The following is a 24,934-nucleotide window of genomic DNA, read 5'->3' as shown; positions in this document are numbered from 1 at the left end:
CGAACAAATTGAAGCATTAGAACCTGGGCATCTCACCTGGCGACGTCGATTTTGGTGGCGGTTGTACACCTGAAAATAAAAATAGCTCATCATTTTTACAATACTTTTAAATCATCATCATCATCTCAGCCATAGGATGTCCACTGCTGAACATAGGCCCCTTAGATCTCCACAGATACCTGTACTACCACTGTATACTTTTAAATATGTATCCGAATTCCCTCAATTACACAATCATAATGTGATAAATAATTATAATAAAAGACGATTAAAAACGAAAAAACCATAGAATTGTTTTTCAAAATTTGTGTAGTCTAGTTTATATGCAGAATCTAATCAGCTATATTATAAAGATACACACCTTGCAACAATTTATGCCTTTCCATATAGTTCTTAGTAGCAAAGGACATGTCAATCGGCATAGGAGGCCTCGAGGCCACCGCTGGCCGTTGTGGCGCCGCCACTGGCCCGTTCTTCAGGTACTTGGCTGCTAGTTGGTTCATCTTCAAACTGGTGTCAGTGGACGCGTAGATATGCGGTTGATGCAGACCGAGAGGATCGTCTCCAAACTTCACCCTATAATAACACATTATTGGCTTAAGACAAATCACAAAACATATTCCTATAAATTCCATTGAAGTTAAAAATAAATAAAAAAAAAAAAAAAAAAATAAAAAAAAAATAAAAATAAAAATAAAAATCTTTTATATTCAGGCGCCAAGGCCCATAAAATGTTAGTAACAAAAAACAACTTAACCTATGTTAGATAATTACAATCTATAAAATAATAATAATAGAAAAAATACACCGCCTGATTCACTGGAAGGGTTCTCAAGTTGCATGTAAAACAAAATAAATGTAAAATAAATGTAATGCAAAATAAATTAATGGATTTTATTTACCTTTTAGTAACACTAACATTGGTCTTGTCAATTTGCATTTGTACAGTCTGCATCTGTTGTCGAGTGTTCCTGTACAGGGCACTGGCTGACGAAGGCATATCCGAGTCTTGCAACATACCATTCACATGAGTCTGGAAATTTCATTTAAACAATTGGATAAATAGGTATGAATAATTTCAAGTAGTGAATAAAATAAGTAATGATATTACCATAACTTTATTGTAATAAGTCCACCCAACATTGGATTGGTCATCACTGCCTGTGTCTGAACTGGAAATGATAAAAATATTATTATTTATAGCACTACTATAACATTCTTAAACATTTATTTTTTTTGTCCTGAAGATAAACTTACTCGCTGTAGTCTCTTATGTCCAAATATAAACTCTGTTCAGGTGACATGAGTGGTGTAGTAGCATTATCTATTTGTACATCATACAGGCTCATTTCATTTAATGTTTTCTCTTCATTCATACCAGCTGGTTGGAGTACACCACCATTCTTTGCAGCATTTACCAAAGCATTTCCTTCAGCTTCAAACTCTGCTCGCATAGTTTCACCCACAGGTGCAATACCATCCAAGAAGTTTGGATTAGCAGTTTGGCCTTTGGATACAACCTCTTTTATACTAATTTGGGACCTGTTGCATTGTATTTGAGCATTTTCATTTGTTTTCACAACCTCTTTATTGATAACTGTGGAAGTTCTAACCATTTCAAAGCTGGTCATGACTCCTATTGATATTTTATGCTGTTCCTTACCAACTGTCTCAATAGCTACATGATTTGTTAAATGGCTTTGAGCAGGTACTTGTGTTTGCTGACTAGATGAGATGAACTTGTCTACTTTCTCTTGCAGCAATTGTAATTGCTCATTCTGAAGCTTAATAATCTTGAAAAGATCAGATACAGTTGGTTCCCTTTTCTCCTTAGAGATATTGGTTTGTTTTTCAACCTGCATAGAATCGGAATTCTGGCCTTGCTCATATTTTTCAATGGCCCATGTCTTTTTATCAACAGCATTCATTTTTGGGCTGGTTGCTTGGTCTCCACCACACATGTTGTGTTGGCATTGTCTAGGAGCAGGAGTGTTGTTACAACATGAACATCTGTTAGGCTGTGGTGGTAAACTGCAAGGGCAATGACTATGTCTTGTAACATTTTGTACTGGAAATTTGGGCTCACAATGAGCTAAGTTATGAACAGCCGGTGTGTTTGTGATATAACTCGGAGTAGCAACTTTTTTAATGCAATGATGACATCTACAATCCTCATTACCAAAACCAGTAGGCTGTGAGAGAGCTTGATTAATATTTTCTGTGGGTTTAATTGCTGCCATTTGCACCATTTCAGACTTCTTTACAAATGGGTTATTTTCCTTGTCTAGACTTAGCTTATTGAATTGCTTCTGTATTGGATTCATATCTAAATGAAATTTGTCTAAATTATCCCTTTTAATAAAGAAATCATTGTCTTTAATGAGAATATTTGGTGGTTTCACTGAATTATCCCTAGTTGTAGAAGTCTGGGGCGGTGTATTAACTTGAACAACATCTTTAACACTGTTTTGATTGCTATTAATGTCTGCAGGCTTGAGGATAGACCTACAAAATGTAGGCATTCGTGGCTCATGGTAGGACGCATCAAGCAAACTTAATTCTAAGTCATTAGACGGTGACCAGTCTGGACCCTTCTGATAACCCGGCAATGGTGTTTTGTTCATCATTGGATACGGAGAACCGTTGCTGCTCTCGAACAGTTGCATAGGATCGTCACTGTATGGCAAAACTTTCGGTTGACTATAGAAGTTAGGCAAGTTTGCATGACGGTTATAAGGCAACTGTCTGTCTATCATAGGACGAGGTGAATGGCATTCACGGTCGTTCATATTGATAGGTTTTAAAACTTTCACAGGACTCTCGAACCGAACTTTCTTCATTTATGTCCGTGGCTCTGAATTATGTCGGTCAACCCAAGACAAACTACGATATGGTCTTTAAAAAAACATCAGACGTGATCGCTTAACATTTTGAAGACAAGAATATTATAAAATATCTTTAAAATTATGACAAACAAATCACAAGTATACTAAAATAAAGTGCACAACAAAGTTTTGAAAATACTCGTCACTTTCTGTCAGGAGTTCTTTGACATTAACATTTTTTTTTTTTTGTAAACTCTCATGGTACGTTCACACGCGCGCGTTCAAATCGACATTCAACGGGCACAGTCACGTTCACGAGCGTGTAAACGGTACGCCCGAGCCCGTGAACGCGCCCGTGCCCGTGAATGCCGCGAACCGGGCGAGTGTCGGTTTTTTGGCAAAGTTCAAAGGATGAATGTGCGGGCGCCCGGCGACTGTTTACACGCGCGCGGGCAGTCAGTCTCTCCTGCGCTTTCGTGACGATTAAACGTTCTAAGAAAGTCGCTACGATTGGAGATTACAACATGACGGAATGGTTAACGTCGTTCATCATTTTGATTCTTTTTCCAATAAAAATAAGTTAATCCAAAGGCTATGACAGCAACAACACCAAGATCCTCGCTGCTCGCCATTCTTGCACTGACTGACACGACGGCGCGCGTGTAAACAGCTTGAATGTCCGCTTGCCCGCGACGGGCTGCACGCCGCGCTGCCCGCCAGGCAGCCCGCCGGGCTGCGCGGCGCGCGTCTGAACGTAGCATCAGATTAACGAATACCAACATTACCAACTTCATGGAGTAGGCATAAGTTAAAAATTAAAGAAATCCGGTTTTTGACATGTTTAAAAAAATATTTCAATAGTATTTATATGAAACGTAAACAGAAACAAAACAATTTCTTGTTATATGTTAACAAACAGTTCTTGTTTTCTTTAGAAAAAATACCAAGTACAAAAAAGACCTAGCTGTTTATAGCAGGCTGTAGCTATATAGCTTGGCAACAAAATTACAAACGTCAAACTTGTTTTCATTTTAACTGTCAGACTGCGCCTATTTTGAGGTTAAATCATATTTGGATTTAATTGAATAAAAAATGAATAGGCAACTGCTAAAAGTGTTCAACCCTTTGATTTCGGTAACGAGACCGAAAGGATACAAAGCGCCAGGGGGAATTCGTTATCCAGGTGGCATAGTGTACTACCCAAGGTAATAAATTATGTTGCTGGGGAGTTTGTTGCGCCACTTCTTCCCAGCAAAAACACAGGAAGTGGTGAAGGGCGGGCGTTTTGGGGGCTGTCTTTTGTTTTTGACGTTCGAAAAGTGCTGATTTATCAGCCTAATTTGAATAAACGATTTTGAGTTTGAGTTTATGCTAGCACTACTTATTTCATAAATCATTTTTTATATCAATCAATTCAATTAAACTCATTTCCAGAGATCCAGACCACAAAGATCCTGAACACACACCATCAAAGTTATTCAGAGTCGAACGTGTTAAATCGTCCAGACACCAGCCATACTGGCTTAAAGATATACTCAAAGAGATGCACATTTTGGAAGGTGTAAGTAGAAAACTCACCATCTATATAAGTTACAAACTTGCAGCAAGGCATTCATTTATTCATTATAAAGAATAATATAAGTTAATCATTCTTCATTTACTAATTTCTTTAAACATGTCCGCCCCTAAGACAACCCACTGACCAAAAGCTGTGATATTAGCTATGAAAATAATTGATCAAATTTTCAATTTCAGTGTGAAAATAGAGTAGCTATAGTGAAGAACATACCTGAGGTGAACTCAAAGCTTTGGAAAGTTAAGCATTTAGTGAAAATAACACCAATAGTATTCCCATATGGAGAGCCTACTAAGGATGATATCAACTATACAGTTGTAAAGGAAAATGGCCAATGTTTGGTCACTAAGAAGTTGGAACCAAAGGCCGAACAAATTGAAGCATTAGAACAATTTGAAAACAGTGAAAAGAAAATGAACTCTGAAACATTAAAGAAGGATTCAAGATACAGATGGAATAATGCATTTACTGGAGGATTTTAACTTAATAACAATGTAGATTAGTTACTTAGCAGGTATATTAAACTTATATGTATTACAATCTTGAATTTCATTCTAAAACCCTTACATTATATTTACAGGAAAACAAAACAAACAAGTGTTATAAAATCATTTTTTATTAGCTAACTCATAATTTGTTTTTAAACTTAAAAAAAATAGTATTATACTACAGAAAAAACAGCAATTCAGTCAAGATCAGGTTTATCAGCGCTCTTCTTGTTTAACAAGTAGTTGAAATGTTCTGGAGTCTTGAAGTAGTTCTCCAACAATATTCCATGTTTGTTACCCAAACCAAACCTGGCATCACCCCATGAAACTACAAATGTAGGCTTTAATTTCTTAAAATCCTTCAAATGGAATTTATGAATACTTATTGAGTTGAAGAAGTGCCCTCTAAACACTGCTAGATATTCATCACCGTCTTGGTATAGCCTAAGCACATATTTGGATATTAATGTTTTTACAGCAATATTTAATGCAATAAATGTCCCAAGGTAAATGAAACACTCTACAGGAGAGTTGGCGATTATCACATCGTCTCCAATCACTACGGGTTTGGACATATCGGCTAAGTCAAAAACGAAAGCTCCGTAATACATTGAACTAGCAGCAACTATAGCTGTTGACAACGTTAAGTATGTGGAAGCGTATTTCATGGCTCCGTCCATAGGAGCCTTATATATCAGCTGCCATCGTTTAGAGACACCGTCCCTTTCCCTCCATAAGTTTTGAGTCTCCATGAAGCGCATAGGATGATTTGAGACACATCTCACAGAAGTTGTCTGAAACACTTTAAATTGTTGCCGTTCGGCTAGTCGTAGCAATCGTAAGCAATTCATTTTTGCTTGAAGTTAATCTACTGACTTGCGAATTAATACTTTTACATTCAACAATAGTCTTCTATTCACTCATAATAATGTCATATCAATACAGTATGTTATTTCCCATACGTTTGAGGTTAGGTTATATACAAAAGTATGACATTGACAATCACAGCTGATTCTAAAATTCTGTCAAAAGATCTTGCGTTCAAAAACACCTGCTCAAGTAGTTCCTAAAAATAATGCATTATATATATAAAAAAAAAAAAAACTAAAAACCTCAAAATTAAATTCATATACGTATTAGTACTACATATGTATCGATGCGTATAGGTGACTTGGTGGAAACGACCTTAGATTTTTTTAATATTGAGGGTATTTTAGTACGAAATGGGAACTATAAACATAGAGATATAGCTAGGATATGAGCTATATGGCAATAAAACCTACGAAAGGCCACAATGAAAATTCATCTTATGTAAAAACTGAAATTGAGTTTCCCAAATCTTCTACTATACAGGCACTCCCCATTGAAATGCCAATGCAATGCATCACAGTTTGTGAATCGAATTTCAGAATATTGTTATTTAAAATATTTTATCCTAAACACATAGCAGAGTAATAAAAAGTAGAATATTGAAATAAATACAAACGTTAAAAATGTATATAATTTATTGTAACCCGAGTAATTGATTCAAGGAATAAAAAACAATACTCAGTCCGATTTTTAAATACAAAAAGTGCGTTATATATTGAAAACATAAAACATGTGAATAAATTAAATCCCGTGAAATAAACTCAACAATATGAATTAAAAACAACAAGTGATAAAATAATGTACATAGTAAGTCGTTATTTTGTGATAAGTTTTAATAAATATGCCAACGCGTAATAATATAATTAACATTTGAAATTAACAGCTAATCTCATACCAAAAGTACAGTGTCTTCAGTGTTACAAAACAGACTCAACAATATCGTCCCTAATGGATTAAAAAGTAAGAAAGAGTCAACCGGTATTGAAACACTTACTTCTCATTAGATTAAAATTCATGAAATATTAAAAAACAAACGAGAACCTAGAGGCAGCATTAAGATAACTAGAATTAAAAATCCCAAAATTATTATGAAATATCCCAAGTTGCCTTCCCTGCCAGGCAAGGCTGGTTAGGCAAGGTTTGCTAATTATGATTGCTGAGTGCATTTTCAGCATTTCAAGTCATTTCTATTGTGAACCATACTACTATTTAAATAGGTACTTGTAATCAGTTGATTACAAGTACCTATTTAAATATAGAATATTTGTAAGTATAAAGATACTAACATTATATTAACTTGGCGAGTACATAACAAAAGTGTAGTTCTGATTAGTCGTGTCGCCAAAACTGTAACGACTAGTCTTGAATTATAAATATAATTTATTTTATTAATTCATAAACCAAAATGAAATGGAATATTGCATTTTACAACAAACCTATTTAAAATATATCTTACACACAGCCAACGCCGTTATATTACATTTGGCTCAATATAAGTAGGTTTGTCAAAATTAAGCTAAATGTTTTTTTTTTTATGGCTATTTACAGTTTTTCAGGTATATCTTTTTCTACCAAAATAATGTTTCGACATATTATACTGAGATCGATTACATAGTATATCTTAAACTATATTTTTATAGTATAATTTTATGAATAGTTAACGGAAATGATGAAAGGTACTAAATTCTTATTTCAATACAAATTGTGGAATAGACAACAAATAAATAATTAGAGAACCAAATCCCAAGTTACTCTCAAAGCAGGAAAATGATTTTTTGCTCGCCCTATCCATCCTTTACATTTCCCATAGACAAATTGTATGGAGAAACTCTTAGTACATCTAATAGTCAGCCTGGTAGTGTAAGCTGATGTTATATTGCCATTCCAACATATCAATAATCTACTTGGATATTTATAAAATTATAATTTTATACATTTTTTGTGTTAGAATATTCTTCTTTTTTTATGACGCATTCGATAACTTAATTTAAGGGTGTTACGATGAAGGCTCAATAACAATTTAATCATTACGTTATTGATACAAACAAATAAGATAGGTAACACAATAGATATTCTAATCAGGACGTACTGAAACAATCACGTTGAACTTAAACTGCTATTAACAATTTGTTTTTCTACATTCCTATAGCTATTGTTACGCGGCCTTTTCATAGGCGCCTCTTTAGTGTTTTCGTATTTCGAAAACAAGTAATGAGCAAAGGCATCATCTTTGCCTACATCTGTTTCTTTATGTGACACATTTTGACTTTTAGAATTATTATTATTACTTGATATATTACTAGAATTTTGTAAGAGATTACTAACAATGTTCTCCTTATTTGTTTTGTAATAAGCAGTCGAGTTTTCTTGTTTCTCTTCCTGCTCGCTTGTAGGTGGCTTTCTTAAACTCTCAGGTAGTGCATCCGATTTCAACTTGACTAGCGTTGTGTTGACGACCGAGCAGTCAATTTGCATGAGGGTCACATGGTCATTCATCACGGAATCTGAAAGAAAACAATAGAATTTAGAATGCAACAAGAATAAACACACTAGTGTGTGTGAGTCATAGAGATATTATTTAGCAAACTTACCATTACCACTCCTTGCTGGCAGAATGAGCGCCATTTTAGGTGGTCTGGTAACATTATGTGATACAGCCGGGAGCAACAGATGTTCACCTTTCCCGAACCCAACTATATAGAAAGTATCATCGCGCCTATGTAGCGCTTGAAGCAAGGCATTCCATTCACCCAAGTCATCCATATTAAAATCATTGACACTCTTCCTCATAGGCTTTCGGTAAAGAGTTTCGTAGTCGATGACTGCGTTTTCAGCAAAGTCTATCTCCTTATTCCTCCTTAGTCGCCGCAAACGTGACTTGTCTTTGACAGTTTTCGTTTGACTTCTTATACTGGGGAAGTCTACTAGATTGCCGTCTAAGTGGAGTTTATTGAATAACCTGTAGGTTTCTAATAAGCCACCTGAAAATAGATACAAACATACTTTAGTAAGTTAAAATTATCTATATTATATGTTGAAGTTTCAGACGAAATATAGTTGAAACTACTTGCGTTACTTTAAATAGAGCATTGCTAATGTACTTTTATTTACATAGCTTATCGTCAAGGCAGCTTTTATATTAGGTAACAAACTCCGTCGTACATATTGCGGTTAATTCTTAAAGACTTACCAGTAATTTTCTCCTCACTCAAATAAGCTTGTCGTTTTTTCCTCGGCACATCGTAAGTCCAGTTCAACGTCTTCCCGCCGCCGATCCACCGGTTTAATTCTCCTGCTAACCTTTTACTTTCAGTCTGATTTATATTCACGAAGTCTGTTGTTTTCATTGTAGCGTTCTGACAGTCTGTTACGTATGTCCCGTTGCTTAGGTCATCTGTAATATAAAATAGAAAATTAATAAAATTTAAGAATAAAATAGTGTAATTTATTGGAATTTAATTTACATTTCTAAATTAAATTTTAAAAGGTCATCTTTCAGATTATTATTAATAATAGCTTCTAGAGTCTAGAAGCTATTATTATACTTGACTTGCACACACATCACTATAAGTACAAATAAATGCTTTATTCACATGTTCAGGGTTGAATTTTATTTACACTGCTTGCTTAATTGATATGTTGTAGATCATAAGCATGTTCTAAATGTTTTCATATCTAAATGTTTCGGTCGCGTAAAAGTAGTCAAATATACACACCATTAGCAATATCTACAGCTGTGTCTTCTGACCACAGTAGATGTCTTGAACTTACGTGCTGAGTGGAGGGTCCGACAAAAGGCTTTGCATTCCACCTTCAAAAAATAAAAATACATAGGTACTTATTAGTTACAGTTCATAAATAAAAAAAAATTACAACCATTGTTATCATAAGCGGTAAAATACGTAATGAGATCATTAAGTCGGAAAATGTTAGTTAATGTTTTTCCAGTTCGAGGAAAAAAGTATGACGTACTTATTTACAAAGCAGGAAAAATGTCCAGCTTACCCTAAAACATTCCAATTGAGTGAAACCATAAAGACCATAGCAAATATAACAGCTATATTCTTCTTAGGTATCAGAAGTGAGGTGTCAAGTCGCGGCATCTGTGGAAACACAAGACATCTGTATTTATTCACATTTCATTATTAACTTGTAAGTATGCTATTGCTAACTGGATCAAGGTTACACCTGTGTACTGAATAAACAGAATAATAATTTAATTAAATATAAAATATTTTTTCCTGTTCAGATGCTAATCAAAAATGATTTACGGAGTTTAATAGGCAGACTGTACTTAAATACAGGGGCGTAAGAAACTTCTTATGTGGTTTCAGATAGAAAAATAAGAAACGGTTTTTGTCGGTACATCATTAGGAAAACTGTGGGTAATGAAAGTTGTACCTTTCGACTTCTTCCACCAGTTTCAATCTGGTCTCTCAGCAGTTTATTCTCAAGTCGCAATCTGGCAATCTCTTGTTGTGCCTCAAGTAACTGCTGCTCTAAGGCAGACACATATTCTTTCTTCTTCTGTCGAGACTGGCATGCTGATTCCCTAGAAAATTAAACCTCATTTAGCATCGATAATTCGTCTGTACTACGCCCAATTATTTCTCAATGTACTTAATTAAGATTGACCGTGAAATCTATAACAACATGTTACAGAAAAGCAATAACATTCCTTACAATTCATTATAGTGTACGAATTACTGCAATATAAACCTTACGACTAAGCAATAAAATAAAAATGTACGATGTCACGAAAAGTCGTGCAAAATAAAACAAAAGTTACGACGCCCATTCAGTTCTTGTTTGATTAGTATTGTTGCTAAGTTATATAACGAGTTTGTATGCAGTAATGAAGATTAGATAAAGGTCAAGGAATAAAATACATTTGCAATCCAAATCTAGCATGTTAGTAGACATACCACTATCTAACAAGCTATTTTTGTGTCAAGACAACACACCATGCATTTTAAACATTTAAGGCTAGAACACAACATTTTAAGGAGTTACATTGAAGGACAACATTGCAAGAAAACCCTGATCTTACAATGACTCAAATTGCCAATCCGCCTTGAGTAAGCATGGTGATGGATATTCAATGTTAATTCCTTCTCTGTACGAGAAGCTTGCCCTACAAGGGGCCATAAAAAGATTGATGATAATGACGTTATAATATTTAAAATTCATACCGATTTTTAATCATCCTCTGTTGCTTCTTAATGGCTCTGATTTCAGCCTCACTGAAGTTTGAGAGGTCTAATGTGGGACTCTTTGGACATTCACTTTCAGGATTCTGAGGTATCACATGGTTTTGTACTATCTGTGGCTTTACACCATTAGTTTGTGCTACCGGCTTATGGTTGATTATTACATTGCTTCTAGGCGAGGTAACCTTAAATACAGAAGTTGATCAAAACATAATATATTTGAATTTACACATAATTTTTTATTTTTTATCATAACTGATTGATTTAAAAAAAAATGTGTTTATTATGTGTATAATTGAGTTCTAAATAAAAATATATATGAATTTTTAACAAAGAACTTCAAACGTTGAATACATTTTCGGAATTGAACAGGATATTTATACCTTCAGTTGAATATCCTTGGCACCATTAAATTTGGTTTGAGTCAGCGGCGATATGGCAATCTTCCCACCCTTTGTGCTCTCCGCCGGGATCACTATACTGGGCTTACTAACTACATTGCAATTCCTCTTAAGTATACTGGGCACTTTCTTTTGTTCTACTATCAACTGAATCTGGCCATTCACCACTATTTGCTTATCATTTGGCGAATTATTCGTGTTTTCATTAACCACTTTAAAGTATGAATTTTGTTGGTAACCATTACCTGAAAAGAAAATTGAATTAGCTGATAACAGCGGTAAGCAATGTATGGTTGTGTTAGTTACATGAAAAAGTACTACTAATTTCAATTGTAGACATAATTTAAAAATAGCATTTTTGAGATAAAAGATTATAAAGCCACAAAAACACAGTCCAAAAAATCCTTATCTCTTTGTAACATTTTGGATAAGCAATAAAATGGTATAAAGGAACCAGTTTGTTCAAATATAAAAATGTACATAGTTGTATTGCAAGGTCATGTTGTGAATGCACCTGTACATTATTACGACAATAACTCATATGCAATTGTTTTCATATTCACATGCACAGACATTCACACGCAACATTAAACAGGATACTGTAAATTGTAACATTTAATGCATAACATCATCTCCCGAGCCTTTTCCCAAGTATGTTGGATTCCTTTACCAGTCTAACCGGATGGAGCTGAGTACCAGTATTTTATGAGGAGCAACTGCCTAAACTTATTAACTTTATAACATAATGTGATTTATTTTATTTTTCCCTGTTGATGATATACATATGTATAGTATATCTTAGACACCATTGGCTGTGTTTCAGATGGCACGTTAAACTGTAGGTCCCGGCTGTCATTGAATATCCTTGGCAGTCGTTACGGGTAGTCAGAAGCCAGTAAGTCTGACACCAGTCTAACCAAGGGGGTATCGGGTTGCCCGGGTAACTGGGTTGAGGAGGTCAGATAGGCAGTCACTTCTTGTAAAGCACTGGTACTCAGCTGAATCCGGTTAGACTGGAAGCCGACCCCAACATGATTGAGAAAAGGCTCGGAGGATGATGAGGATGATGATGATATACATATTAAATAAAGACTTACCTCTTTGTAACTTGGAAAATGTATTGCTTAGTTCACTATCACAGTCTTCAATCTCCATTTTGATGCCCTAAAATAAAAGTAGAATAAGTGTAACAAACAATTACATTCTTTACTTGTATTTGTCTTAGATACTATTTTAAAAGTTCTGTATACTATCAATTAAATTACACAGAACTATGTAGAGTAATTTCGTCTGTGATATATGACTATATGATAGAGATTATTTATAAGTTTCAATACCTTAATAACACCATTTTCAATAGCCATGACCGGGCCATTTCTTTCAGGAGATTTTCCATTAATATGTGGTTTGTGTAAAGATGGGTTTTCAGGGCTCGGAGCTGTGTAGAAAGATTAAAATCTCTTCTAAATCTTACGAAGTAGTTATTGCATGTATGTGCATTGAGCTAGATAATGAACTGAATGCAAAATAACATGCAATATTTTGCATAAATGGTAATTGTGAATAACTTAATGGCTACTATGCATGATATATTACATAACATCTTGATGTATGCTTTCTACGGATGAATAAATATCAGTTTAAATTAATTTACCAGAAAGTCATTTTATTTTCAAAACTGAATCTTATGAGAATGTATGATATAAAAAGGTTGTATGTACCAGTTTTCTGTAAGAACAGTTCAATATCTTCCAGATTAAGGTTACTGGAAGGTTCTTCACTAAAATTGGATGTCCAATCAAAAGGGGATTGGGATGACTGCCTTGCAGAAGTGCTGCTGGAGCTAGAAGTAATTAAAATATAAAATAATGTTAGTAACCCATAGTGAATTGAATTGATTGAGATCAATATTTTTTGAATGTAGTAGAATATTTTTATTAGTAATAAATTTGGTCAGTGGGTCGTCTTAGGGGCGGAGTTATTCCATTATTCAAGTTCAAATGAGTACAGTAAAAAAGAAAAAGTGAAAGTAAAAAAGCTTTTCATAAAAATATCAGGTTTAATGAAAGTGAAAGTGCTTAAAAAATATTAAATTACTGAAGCCTTACTTTTTAGAATCATCTTCACTGCCCGAGTCTGAGTTACTGCTACTTGTAGAAGACTTTATGCTCAAGATCGGTGATATGGGCGGCACCAGGATTGGTGCTGCATCAGCTAGGATCTCGCTCGGCGACGCGTCCGTAGCGTCCAACAGTGACGACCATTTGTAGTCATTGGATAACAACTGATCAAGAAAATCCTCATCTAAAACCAAGTTACATTTTCTAAAAAATGCTATTGACAGTTCTTATCGGCAGTGATAAAACCCGATATAAAAACTTTCTTGACTTTACTTCCAACGCGATAAAAAAAGGAATTTGTAAGAAACATGCTTCTAACAAATCTTTGTTTTCCTATAGCTAATTACGTTTTTAATAAAACCGAAAGCGTAATCAAGGACACGTGCGTACACAAAATACGTTTGAGAGGTCAATAACACGATTCACAGAAAATTAGCAGCACATTGTTGTTGTAAATTAGCCGGAGTAAAGCGTGAGAAATGGAAACTAAAATTACCATATAAACAGTCCTTGCTTTCAATCAAAATATCGGTATCCATTGGCACAACCACACAGAATCCATACAAAGGCAATTGTTCTTTTAATTTCTCTAAATTATTGCGTAGGTATCACACATCACATCACAAATGCACAATAACACGACACTTCACGACACTACGACAGCCGACGAATATTTTTTATCTGTACCATCAATTTGAGTTGTGAATTATGTTCAAATACCTGCTGATCTGGCACACTTTGATAGTTTTTCAACTGCTTGTTTTTGATCAACTAACAGTATAAATCTTATTATATTTTTGAAAATGAATGTATTAAATAAGTATTACATTTTCATTCCTTTCTTATCACTATTATTCGTAGTCCATACGTACCTCTACTTTAATTTAACATTTTTAATCTGGTTTTCGAGTGCAACAAAAAGACGCCCTGAAGATCGCTCCGTTCCGATTTTCATGGTTGATCAAAACAAAGGAGTAGAGAATGGTATTTTTTTGTATTGAAGTCATTTATAAAATAATTGAACTTTTACACCTTATCCTTAAAATAAACAACTGTGGAGAAGAGCAATCCAATAACATTTTTCTATTGCCCAATAAATTAAATTCATTTTAGATAGAAACACTCAGCTGACTCAAGAAAAACGGAACAAAATTCTTTTGACAGTTTTCTTCGGGCCGATTGATTTGTCGATTCTTGTTTCGATGTATTATTTTAATAATTTTTTACTCGTTATTATAGAATGAAAATATAAGAGCGATCGAATGAAATTGTAAAGATTTCATAAAACAGTTTTATCTTAAACTTAAAATGGGTGTTTGAAAGTGTTCGAGGCACCGGTTGCGAAAATGTCTGTCCCTGACGATCAGGACGATTTCATATTTCGTCCACAACAGCATTTGGATGCAAAATGGTTAAATCCTGATTTACAGGAAGCACTACATAATCCTGATGGTTTGTGCAGTTTGTTTAACAGCCTCGTGCAAGACAGGGAAATATATTTCGACGCCGGAAATGGGCTCGTGAATGGTGCTGGTATAACTGCTAAACTTGGTGATAGTGGAAAATATTACTGCGGTCTGAGGGTAAGTGTATTTTCTTTGGAAAATAAAATCCTTTTTTGTTTAAAAGATATAATTATAATTACTTTTCAATAATTAAGTAAATATTTATCTTATGAATTTATTTTTATATGTAGTACAAAAATACTGTTTTGTTTACATAGATATTGACGTGCACCTGTTGTGATGGTCTTTGCGGACCACATTCGGGTTGTGCCTGCCCACCATGCAGCATACTATCAGCAGAGGAGGAACTCAGAATCTCTTTACAATCCAAGCAAGTGGCACCACCACCATCACATCAGATTATTGATGATCTCAAGTGGAAACAAGACCCAGGTTCTAATTCTTTATATACTATAGTAATTATTCCTTTGTCAATATTCTGCGTAAAACTTTTCCGTGTTAAACTCATTTCAATTTTCTTATTATTCAGGTCCAGAATGTCTTCAAAGCTTGATGGAAGCTCTAGTGTGGGAGCAGCGAGTGAGAGCTATTAACACAGCCGTTACTTGTCCATTCATATCTCAAATCCGTCGACTCATTGTGTTGTGCAACAGACATCTTGTAGCTGTTATTAGGTATTGATAACGAAACCCTTCATAATATTGATCTAATGAGATATGTAGTTAATTCTTAAGCAATAAAGTTTGAATTATAATAAATTGATTTATTTACAGAGATCAAAGTCAGAACAAAGAAGTTAAAAGAGTAAGACTAGACAAGAAGCCTCCCCATGCAGTCAGTAACAGGGCTTTGAGCAATGTTGTTGGTGCTCTGAACAAAACCGGGGAGGGCAGCGCTGAAGCTCAAGAAGAGAGTGAGGAAATTACTGATGACTCAGAAAGGTAATCATAGAGAATCAACAAAAGAGGTTGAATATCCTATTTGGTAAAGAACAGTATAGAACTTCTTTTTTCAAACTTTAAATCTTCTTATACTTAGGTGTCAGCAAATGTAGTATGAATGTGCACTGTATACAGGTCATTGCATTTCATAAACGTTTGCAAAATCTTTGTGCATAAATTAGTGAGTCAATGACACACAGTTTGTTTTATTTATAAGGTTTCACCCAACAATGTAAACTGCTATCCAGTTTAACATTCCGAATGTTTGTTATGTAAATAAAAGTCATGGCTTGTGAGGTCATTAATTAACTATATTGTTTTGCAAATTCTTTACATGGTTATTGATTAAACATTCGTTTTTCCTACATTCCAAGCTTTGAATCAGACTAGCTCTAAGATTTATGAGACTGACAGTATGAAGATAAGATAATGCTGATGTTTTTTAAGATAAGAACTTGATTTCCCAGATCGATATTCCTTTATTTTTATTGAAATTACTCCCCATTTCCAGTGCAATCGGCCTCGCTCGCGTTGGAGCTCGCGCCGCTCTCCGCTTAGCTTTATCCCTAGTCCGTCGCGCGTGGCGATGCGGGGAAGATGCCGACGTATGTTCCGCATTACTCCGAGACGCTCTTGATGCGGTACGCGCGTTACCTGATGCGGGATTATTCGCTGGCACTGGAGCCACTCAGGCGCCGCGCTCCCAGAAGATATGGGCCGAAGTCGTTGATAGTGCTGCTAAGTTTCTGCATCAGGTTGTGATTGGGTATGTATTCAATACTTATTGATCACTAAACCAAATTCATAAACGACTTTTATGTTAGTACATAATTAACAATATTGGACAGAGGTCTTGCTTAATAATACGCAACATATCGCCAGGTCTTTAACTCGGCGCATCTAACTTCTGTTTGTAAATGCAAGACGATTATTGTTTCCACAGGGAAGTAGGCTGTAATGTCCCGCTCGGTGATTGGCGGACATCCTTATGTGTGTGGGTGGAGTTATGCGCAAGAAGAGCAGAATTACCCTCCCTTTTGAAAGCTGCAGATGTTCTAGTCACATTACCTCCTCGACAGAAGCGACAACCGGATAATAGGTAAGCCTGTGTACATAAATCGGAACAAAGAAATTTGAAACTTATGTCCTTGTAATAAGACTCATATGTATAAGTCATTCAATATTCATTTCTTCTTTTAGGATTGTTCTAGAAGAATGCACTGCACCTTTAGGACCATTTCTTAGGCGCATGGCAAAAGTGACAGCTCCAAATCCTATTCTAAACAGTGAACCAACTACTGAAGCTAATCTTACAGAAAATTTCCTTAAGTAAGTATGAGTTGTCTATATTCTTTCATTGCAATTTAATTTAAAATTTTGATAAACTAATTAATATGGTTTTTTTTATTTTTTTTTATTTTAGAGAGCTAAACATCCCTAGTGGTGATGGATTGATGGGCGTTAGAAAGGCTGGAATTGCCTTACTGTGTCATCTAGACAGGCTAGGAGCACCACTGCTCCCTCCTTTGAAAGGATTTGTTACTGTAAGTTTTGTTCCCTTATTACAGAGAAGTTTAAATATTATATTGGAATCTAATTAATGTTATTTATTAATGCAGTGTACAGAATCAGCTCAAGAAGTAGTGTCAGTTGGTGTGGGACCATTACATCTGGGGACGCTAAGGATTCAACAAATAGCGTGTGCTGAGAAACTGGCTTTGTTATTGACACATGATGGCGCTGTGTACACTCTGCCTTATGATACTATGACACCGCAGCTAGTTCCAGGTAAACAGATTTATTATTTGTCAATATATAATAATTTATTTATTTGTGTAAATAAAGTCGTGAAGCTCCTAGCCCATTTTATCATGATCTGTCCCTGCTCAATTTTCGGCACATTGCAATGACACTCGTCTACACCAATCATTTTTTATTACTCTCTATTCACCGACTTCTATTTCTATGTGCGCATAACTGCGTACGTGTACTTGCGTGTGTGTGATATATCATGGCAACCAGGTGATTCGACATCAACACAGTAGATCCTTTGCATTTCTATTTACTGTGTCAAAGTCGCTTCCCCGTAAGCTATGCATTTCAATCTCCTTTGTCTTTTGTCTTAGGTCTCGAAAGCAAAACAATAACCCAAGTATCGTGTCACCCCGCGGGTCGTCACTACCTGTGTTGTTCGTCCTGTGGCGGGGCTTGGTCGTGGGGCGCTGGTGATGACGGGCGACTCGGTCACGGTGATACAGCTCCACGGGATGCGCCCTCGCATCTACACCATTTAGCCCATCATGAAGTTGTGAGGGTAGCTGCGGGGGCTGCTTGCAGGTAAGAAAGAGAAAAGTAGTTTAGTTCATTAAGATCCAGTTGCACTATTTAACTATAAAGATAACCAAACCATAAGTATTCCTATACTTGCCGTCCATTGGTCAAATTGGCGACATGATTACTGAAAATGGTCAGTTAAATGGTGTAACTCACCGTAAATTCTTTTTGAATCGTGTTGGCAAGTATAGAAACACGATAATTTGCTGTGAACCACGATAATTAATCTTTTCTCCCTGGTTTTTTCACAACTTCTACTACTAGTATCTTCATAAAATTACTTGTTTTGAATTTGTTCACCATTTCACGACCGTTACACATTTTCAGTGCGGTGATAACATCTCGAGGAGCTCTATACACGTGGGGCCGAGGCACGCAAGGACGCCTGGGTCATGGCACTATTGAGAACTGTCTGACGCCTCAACCTGTCTCCTTCAACGCTCACAATATTGAACGGGTCATCGATGTAGCTCTGGGTACGTAACTTTGCAAGTATTGCACTGAGAATAATTTGAAAGTTTATATAAGTTGAGTCCGTACAGATCACATAAATGTTAACACATTTCTTCTTCAATTAATTGTGATGCCTATTTAAGGTAAAATACATACCTACACAGACACTTGGCAGAATATAATTATCTCAACTAACATAATAGCTTTAGTGAACATGAAAGATATCGACATTATTGCTGTCAATATGTTGTATTATATGGGATGCTAATACAGAATTGAATAATTGAGTATTTCTTTCAATAACCAGGTTGGGGTGAAGCTCAAACTCTTTGCTGTACATGGGAGGGCGCGGTACAAGTATTTGGTGATACCGAGGCCGGAGTACCGCGTACTCTGACGTCACTGTCCGTGTTGAGAATTACTCGAGTTTATACTGGCGAGCACTGGCATGCTGCTCTTACTGATGCGTAAGTTCTTTTTTTTATATAAATCCTTCTTTAAAAAGAATTTTAGAGTTCGTTATTTAAAATACAAAATTATGCACTATACTGAATTGTTTTTTTTTTGTTAACAGTGGCCAAGTATACACTTGGGGTAAAGGAGAGAGCTACCGACTCGGACATGGTAACCTCGAAAATGTGAAGATCCCAAAGTTGCTGGACGCTCTGCAAGGTAATATATTAACTAACGGCCGTTCCCAATATTCTATTTATCTGTTGTTATGCTTTTACTAGTCATACAAGGGAATGGGCGTAAGAAATCATATTATTTTTACTGGTTTAGCAATCTAAAATATTTCTTATTAACTATTTTAGGAGTAAGAGTAGTGGATCTATCTCTCGGAGCAACACACGGTATTGCGTTGACGGCAGAGGGCGCTCTGTACGCTTGGGGTACGCACGAGCGAGCGCAAATAACGCGACCTGTGCCACAGCTCTTGCAAGTACTCAACCCGTCGTTTAAAGCTAATGGTGAGTAGAATGTTCCATTTAGTACAGGACATTTTCATACAAAACCTTAAGTTTAAAACGTTAAGGGTCGCTTTGAAACAATGCGTGTTATTTTGGACGCTCACTGCGAAAACCGATGGTCGCAGAGACATGAGACCGAAAGTTTTTTGAACATTACTTGTGTTAGTTTGAACAATACATAAAATTCCACCGATTTGTTGTTATTTTTTGTAATTGATTATCATAGTCAGTTATAATTTAATACTAATTTTCTTTCTAGGTGTATCTAGTGGGCCTGCTCAAATTTTAGTCTGGAGTGAGGAAAGTCCTAGAGATCTGCCTTCCTCTATGCCTTTTGTTATTGATTTATCCGATAGCACTTTCAAGTGAGTACTAAACATATTCATTGTTAATTCTTGTAATATTAAAGTTTGTTAAAATTATGTTAATATGTTGTTCATTTTGTAGACTTTTGGAAAGATTGTTGAGGATAGTAGTCGAACAAAGCAGCTCAGCCACTATAAAGGAGGTCGAATGTATGGCGATCTCCTGCTTGAATCTACTAAGACTTCAAGTAAGTGCAACGACAACTCCACCTGTTTTTATCCGACCTCTTTGCAGAATATTTTAAATTTACCAGCCAGCAATAAATTCCTCTTTTGTTTTGATGTCTAACCTTTTTAGGGTCTTTTGTAAATTCATATTTGCCAAAAAGTTTTAAAATTTGACGGCCAGCAATGAATTTCTCTTTTTTAGGGTTCCGTACCTCGAAAGGAAAAAACGGAACCCTTATAGGATCACTTTGTTGTCCGTCTGTCTGTCTGTCTGTCTGTCTGTCTGTCTGTCTGTCTGTCTGTCTGTCTGTCTGTCTGTCAAGACCCTTTATCTCAAAAACACGTGGACGCATCAAGCTGAAATTCACATGAAATACTCAGGTCTGTTGTCCCTTTAAGCTGTGAAAATATCAAACTTCTAAGCCAAGCCAATCAAAAGATACAGCCGATTATGTCGATATTTTCAGCAAATTTTCGACATTCGCAAAGGAATCAAAACCTACAGGATACTTCCCGTAAACTCAGAGCCTTGAAATTTGGCATGAAGCATTGTCATATAATGCAAATATAGGAAAAATTTCGAAAATCTCATTTTTTTAGTTATATAATATAAAAAAAAATATTTTAATAAAATGTAACTTACTACCTTATTTCTCACGAACGAATAAAGATATCAAATTGAAAGGACGATGGGCGTTTTGGTACCCTGTCCAACAGTGTTGATTTTAGTACCATTGCGTAGGTCTTGGCAAGGCAAAAAATGTTTACTATGACGACTAGTCCCAAATCTTTGTCCATTTCACGTGACATCGACTAATAGAATGTATAATGTTCAAAAATCATCAATGTAGATGTAGTTCTTGAATCCAACTGTATTGAATAAAAACTGGTAAAGTAATAAAAAAACAGGAATTTGGCCTTCTTAGAATGTTTGCCTGCCCACTGCTTTAAATAAAGACTGTGCAAAACCTTTGCAGTTCACGCAGAACTAGCTTATGTATTTGATGAAAGTCTTTAAGTATCTACAATCAATTAAAGTTGAAAAGTCAGAAGACGATGTTTACATAGTACATATTACGACTCAATCTTGCTCCTCAAGAGGTGCTGAGAAAATGAAGAATTTCTTCTTAAAAAAAGATGAATAGAAATGTTTTGAACTTTTGTCAAATCAGATGGTGATTGTGTTTCCGTAGTAAGACTCCATAGACTATTACAATCTTTAGATTATAATAGAGTGTATCTCAAACAATGTAAGATGTATATTAACTTAGTTTAAAATTATTACACTGACGACATATGCCTCTTAATGATTTTGCCTATATGGATGACATACTTGTTGCTATGTCGATTCAATTTTTATCGTCACTCGGATCGGACAGCTAATTGAGGCAAGCCCCATAGTTTTTATTATTGTTCACGTAAATACCTTTCTAATGATATATCATATGTTACTGTTGGAGCGGGTACCAAATCCCATACAAAGTGCCCATTGTCCTTTATACCAAATACCTAAGTCTATTGTCTCTTTAGGCAGTGAAAAAATCAAACTTCTAAGTTAACGCGATCAAAAGATACAACGGTTATACCGACACCTTAGACGAATTTCCGTCACACGCTAGGGAATCAAAACCTACAAGGTACTTTCCGTGAACTCAGAATCTTGAAATTCGCCAAAAAGCAACGTTATATAGTACAGATAAAGGAAAAATTGCGAAAATGATAAATTTGAAGTTACATAAAATATTACAAACTCTAAACTGTGAAAAATTTTAAATCATTCAAAGGTCATTGGGCACCTTAGTATGGAAACCATACCCACGGCGGATACGAACGAAATATAGCGCAGTGTCATGATAAAGGCTCTGATTTACTATGGCATTAGTCGCATCAATGTGAACCATGGGAATCTAGAGAAAATCAGGTGTAATCATCAAATATTTTCCTCATTTCAATGGGGAATTTAAACAACCAAGTTTGACGGATTTGAGAAATCATTTCTTTGTAGTGAAAGAGTATACTCGCCGTTTATTTCCATTGTCATCAGGTCAGGATCTGATGACGGAAATCCTGAGAAATCGAGGGCAACTATCAGAAATTGTAGGCCCATAGGATTAAAACTTGATTCTCAGATGTATGTCTGGTGACTATCAAAGAGTGAAGGTTAGGAAGTTAGAGCTTACCTGATGATGGAGACGTGAGAAAGTCGAGAGAACTCCTCAACGGTATGTTTTAGTTACGTCGTGTTTGGGCTTATATTATTCGTATTGACGAGGACTTTTCACAAAAGTTAAAAATAAAAAATTTTTACAAAAAAAAAACAACTTCTAAAAACAACAAGAAAACTGTTTATATGCATCGGTCTAGATCTCGGTGGTTAAATAAATATAGATGCATCCTTTAGACACCGACTTCTAGACCGATGCACCTAACATCTTTTTAATTTTTTTCTTGCTTTTGTTTTCTTGTTGCTTTTTTATATGTTTGAAGTTGGATTTGTTTGTAAAATGCTACAAAATAAAATAAAGCCGACTTTATAAAACAAAGAAAGGGACAGAATTACACTTTTGTCAAGGCTCCAGAAACGTAAAGCCAGCAGCCCTGAATCCTACTCTCTAGCAGTCGTAGTTACAATTCGACAGTTATAAGTCGTCAGGCAGTTTCGAAAAAAACCTGAAACTGATGCTCGTTAGGTGATTAATCCCTCAAAAATAAAAGATCCCATTAGTAGTGAATTCTCATCACCTAAAATAAAATAAGCTCCAACACAAGGTTACGTTATAAATTGTAAAGGAATTCCCGTAACTATATCTGATCTTTGCTATCGATCCCACAATGGCAGTCAAACCTGTCTATGAGGAAAGTCTTCGCCAATACGAATAAAATAAGCCCAAACACGTGGTAGTTGCAACATACCGTTCAGGAGTTCCCTCGACTCTCTGTAGTCTCCATAATCAAATCAGCTCCAAACTTTCACTGTTTACCAGTACCCTCAAAAATACACTCACATGTCTGGTTTTGACTCGATGCGTGCCTACAATATTCAAGAGTTGCCCTCGATTTCTCAGGGTTTCCAGATCCTCATCAGATCCTGGTCATCCGAATTAGCATCTTCCTTCTTTATGAAAAGTCTTTAACAAAAAAAACTAGCATTGCAACCTGTACAATCCTCTGAAACTGCTTTTTTTATATTTTTCAAACGATCCTGGACATTCGTCTCCATGGAATTTTAATAAAATATTTATATTCAAAGAAACGTCATACCATTCTCCACGATTTAAAACTACTTTGATTCATGTCCGCCACTTTTTACAAAGCGGGTAAGATATGCCCAATGACCTTTAAGACATAATTAGTTATTTTCAATCAGATTTCTGAATGATGACTATAAAATGTTGTATATAAATAACTTTAATAAAATAACTTTTACAAGGTACTGGCCTACTATTTTAGTTATAGGTATTATAAAATAAAAAATATGAACTATTTTGACTCTCACGAAATTACCATAACTATGATTGTTCTAAACTGAACGGTTGGCGCGAGACTCACTTTTTATGTATTTATCTATACAGAATTTGTACGGAACCCTCGGTGCGCGAGTCCGACTCGCACTTGGCCGGTTTTTTTTATAACTAACCTCTTTTTGTGCGTTCTAAATTCAAAGGTGCAAGCGTGGCAATGTTCACGCGGTCCCGAACCCGAGGAGTTAGAAGGGGAAGCTCGTTCGTGGTGTAATGGTGTTCATACGGCGTTGGTGGCGTTAGTGGAAGGACGTGCCGGGGCGGGAGCGGCGACGGCAGCGAGAAGGGCGTTGGCTGCGGCTTGGCCGTTGTTGTTGCCTACACCGCAAGTGCGGGCACATCATCTTATTACGTTGTTGCCTCAAGGTATGTACACACATCGTTCAGAAAGGGCATTATTGGTTTGATCTTAAGTATTTTTGATACTTTTGAGTGCGGTTGGTTGATTTTATTGATGTATTTTAGAGGGAAGGATAGGGATTTACAGTAATCAACTTAACTTATTATCCTTGAAGTGCGTGTTTTTAAATTCGATACGTTCTATTTTGCGGTCTTGAAAAAGTACCAGAATATACCTTTGCGTAACCTTCACATAAACTTCTACTTACACGGAATACAAACAATTTTAGACTTTAACAATTTTAGACTCACATAAGGTTTTAAATACACTTACATAATTATTATCAACAGGATCAGTACCAGCTAGCGCCGGCGCACGATTCATGACGGAGCTACTAGTTTGGTCTCTACTCGGCGGTGGTGGACTACGCGACGCGCTACGTAACGCATTGCAAGCTCATTCTACGGACGCGTATAATCATCTCTTACTAGACGCGTATGTATTTTTTACATTATAATATTCAACGATACTTTTAGGACCGTTATTGATCACGCGAATAAATTTTTGAATTTGATTAGGTTTGAAAAATAACCCCCCGAGTATTAACAATATCGACCCAAAGTATAAACATTGTACATCTAGCTTCGCGAAAGGGGAGGGTCACACAGTCGTTGACCGTTGATTGTGTTTGTGAAGCAGCACTGATATTATAAATATGCGAAGTAACACACGTTTTGCTTTATGCACACTAACACTGTATGTTTGTGTGTGTGGCCTGCATACCTAGCCGTTTTGCCGACTGTACATATAGTTTTGACTTTTTTACGATTTTATTGTATGTACGATGTACAACAATTGTGTGTAGTGTGAGGAGATAGTTATGTA

At 35.8% G+C, this 24,934-nt stretch overlaps 5 protein-coding genes across 5 annotated transcripts in view; 2 read left to right on the top strand and 3 right to left on the bottom strand.

Moving 5' to 3' along the window:
- Positions 1 to 16: 16 nt before the first annotated feature.
- Positions 17 to 3,052, bottom strand: LOC124640154. The gene is made up of 5 exons (XM_047177821.1): positions 1,258 to 3,052; positions 1,112 to 1,172; positions 903 to 1,033; positions 362 to 576; positions 17 to 69 (listed from the first exon to the last, which is right to left on the bottom strand). Exons 1-5 carry the CDS (start codon positions 2,838 to 2,840, stop codon positions 17 to 19), a joined length of 2,043 nt encoding a protein of 680 aa, XP_047033777.1. The 5' UTR covers positions 2,841 to 3,052.
- A 779-nt stretch (positions 3,053 to 3,831) lies between these two features.
- Positions 3,832 to 4,941, top strand: LOC124640172 (39S ribosomal protein L30, mitochondrial). The gene is made up of 3 exons (XM_047177844.1): positions 3,832 to 4,030; positions 4,260 to 4,386; positions 4,581 to 4,941. The coding sequence occupies exons 1-3, from the start codon at positions 3,918 to 3,920 to the stop codon at positions 4,881 to 4,883; spliced, it is 543 nt and encodes a 180-aa protein (XP_047033800.1). The 5' UTR covers positions 3,832 to 3,917; the 3' UTR covers positions 4,884 to 4,941.
- Positions 4,942 to 4,999: 58 nt separating this feature from the next.
- Positions 5,000 to 5,880, bottom strand: LOC124640161. Its single transcript, XM_047177834.1, has one exon. It carries the CDS (start codon positions 5,738 to 5,740, stop codon positions 5,087 to 5,089), a length of 654 nt encoding a protein of 217 aa, XP_047033790.1. The 5' UTR covers positions 5,741 to 5,880; the 3' UTR covers positions 5,000 to 5,086.
- Positions 5,881 to 6,376: 496 nt separating this feature from the next.
- On the bottom strand, positions 6,377 to 14,135 carry LOC124641019 (cyclic AMP-dependent transcription factor ATF-6 beta). The gene is made up of 13 exons (XM_047179028.1): positions 13,987 to 14,135; positions 13,479 to 13,674; positions 13,092 to 13,213; positions 12,708 to 12,808; positions 12,468 to 12,534; positions 11,353 to 11,615; positions 10,952 to 11,154; positions 10,161 to 10,311; positions 9,765 to 9,862; positions 9,476 to 9,570; positions 8,950 to 9,153; positions 8,351 to 8,740; positions 6,377 to 8,263 (listed from the first exon to the last, which is right to left on the bottom strand). The coding sequence occupies exons 1-13, from the start codon at positions 14,027 to 14,029 to the stop codon at positions 7,857 to 7,859; spliced, it is 2,340 nt and encodes a 779-aa protein (XP_047034984.1). The 5' UTR covers positions 14,030 to 14,135; the 3' UTR covers positions 6,377 to 7,856.
- A 534-nt stretch (positions 14,136 to 14,669) lies between these two features.
- The window catches only part of LOC124638268 (probable E3 ubiquitin-protein ligase HERC2), a 46,312-nt gene continuing 36,047 nt past the window's right edge, over positions 14,670 to 24,934 (top strand). The window contains exons 1-18 of the mRNA XM_047175201.1: positions 14,670 to 15,073; positions 15,214 to 15,388; positions 15,486 to 15,630; positions 15,730 to 15,897; positions 16,409 to 16,663; positions 16,841 to 16,996; positions 17,098 to 17,226; positions 17,321 to 17,441; positions 17,517 to 17,685; positions 18,024 to 18,234; positions 18,559 to 18,707; positions 18,992 to 19,151; positions 19,259 to 19,356; positions 19,500 to 19,655; positions 19,915 to 20,020; positions 20,103 to 20,208; positions 23,853 to 24,075; positions 24,400 to 24,544. Coding sequence (XP_047031157.1) covers positions 14,837 to 15,073; positions 15,214 to 15,388; positions 15,486 to 15,630; positions 15,730 to 15,897; positions 16,409 to 16,663; positions 16,841 to 16,996; positions 17,098 to 17,226; positions 17,321 to 17,441; positions 17,517 to 17,685; positions 18,024 to 18,234; positions 18,559 to 18,707; positions 18,992 to 19,151; positions 19,259 to 19,356; positions 19,500 to 19,655; positions 19,915 to 20,020; positions 20,103 to 20,208; positions 23,853 to 24,075; positions 24,400 to 24,544 — 2,909 coding nt within the window. The 5' untranslated portion in view covers positions 14,670 to 14,836. The remainder of the gene's footprint in view (positions 15,074 to 15,213; positions 15,389 to 15,485; positions 15,631 to 15,729; positions 15,898 to 16,408; positions 16,664 to 16,840; positions 16,997 to 17,097; positions 17,227 to 17,320; positions 17,442 to 17,516; positions 17,686 to 18,023; positions 18,235 to 18,558; positions 18,708 to 18,991; positions 19,152 to 19,258; positions 19,357 to 19,499; positions 19,656 to 19,914; positions 20,021 to 20,102; positions 20,209 to 23,852; positions 24,076 to 24,399; positions 24,545 to 24,934) is intronic.

Source organism: Helicoverpa zea, chromosome 2, assembly GCF_022581195.2.
Source record: "Helicoverpa zea isolate HzStark_Cry1AcR chromosome 2, ilHelZeax1.1, whole genome shotgun sequence".
Lineage (NCBI taxonomy): Eukaryota > Metazoa > Arthropoda > Insecta > Lepidoptera > Noctuidae > Helicoverpa > Helicoverpa zea.
Note: the sequence above shows the minus strand (reverse complement) of the source record. Positions and strands in the feature narration are given on the sequence as shown.

Coding starts and splice junctions, on each gene's coding strand:
- LOC124640154 (XM_047177821.1), bottom strand. CDS start 2,840: ATGAAGAAAGTTCGGTTCGAGAGTCCTGTGAAAGTTTTAAAACCTATC. Junction 577..902: donor AATGTTAGTGTTACTAAAAG/GTAAATAAAATC, acceptor GTGTTATTATAG/GGTGAAGTTTGGAGACGATC. Junction 70..361: donor AAGGCATAAATTGTTGCAAG/GTGTGTATCTTT, acceptor TTTTATTTTCAG/GTGTACAACCGCCACCAAAA.
- LOC124640172 (XM_047177844.1), top strand. CDS start 3,918: ATGAATAGGCAACTGCTAAAAGTGTTCAACCCTTTGATTTCGGTAACG. Junction 4,031..4,259: donor GGCATAGTGTACTACCCAAG/GTAATAAATTAT, acceptor ACTCATTTCCAG/AGATCCAGACCACAAAGATC. Junction 4,387..4,580: donor AGATGCACATTTTGGAAGGT/GTAAGTAGAAAA, acceptor TTTCAATTTCAG/TGTGAAAATAGAGTAGCTAT.
- LOC124640161 (XM_047177834.1), bottom strand. CDS start 5,740: ATGAATTGCTTACGATTGCTACGACTAGCCGAACGGCAACAATTTAAA.
- LOC124641019 (XM_047179028.1), bottom strand. CDS start 14,029: ATGGATACCGATATTTTGATTGAAAGCAAGGACTGTTTATATG. Junction 13,214..13,478: donor AGTGAAGATGATTCTAAAAA/GTAAGGCTTCAG, acceptor AATTACTTCTAG/CTCCAGCAGCACTTCTGCAA. Junction 8,264..8,350: donor GCCAGCAAGGAGTGGTAATG/GTAAGTTTGCTA, acceptor GTTTTCTTTCAG/ATTCCGTGATGAATGACCAT.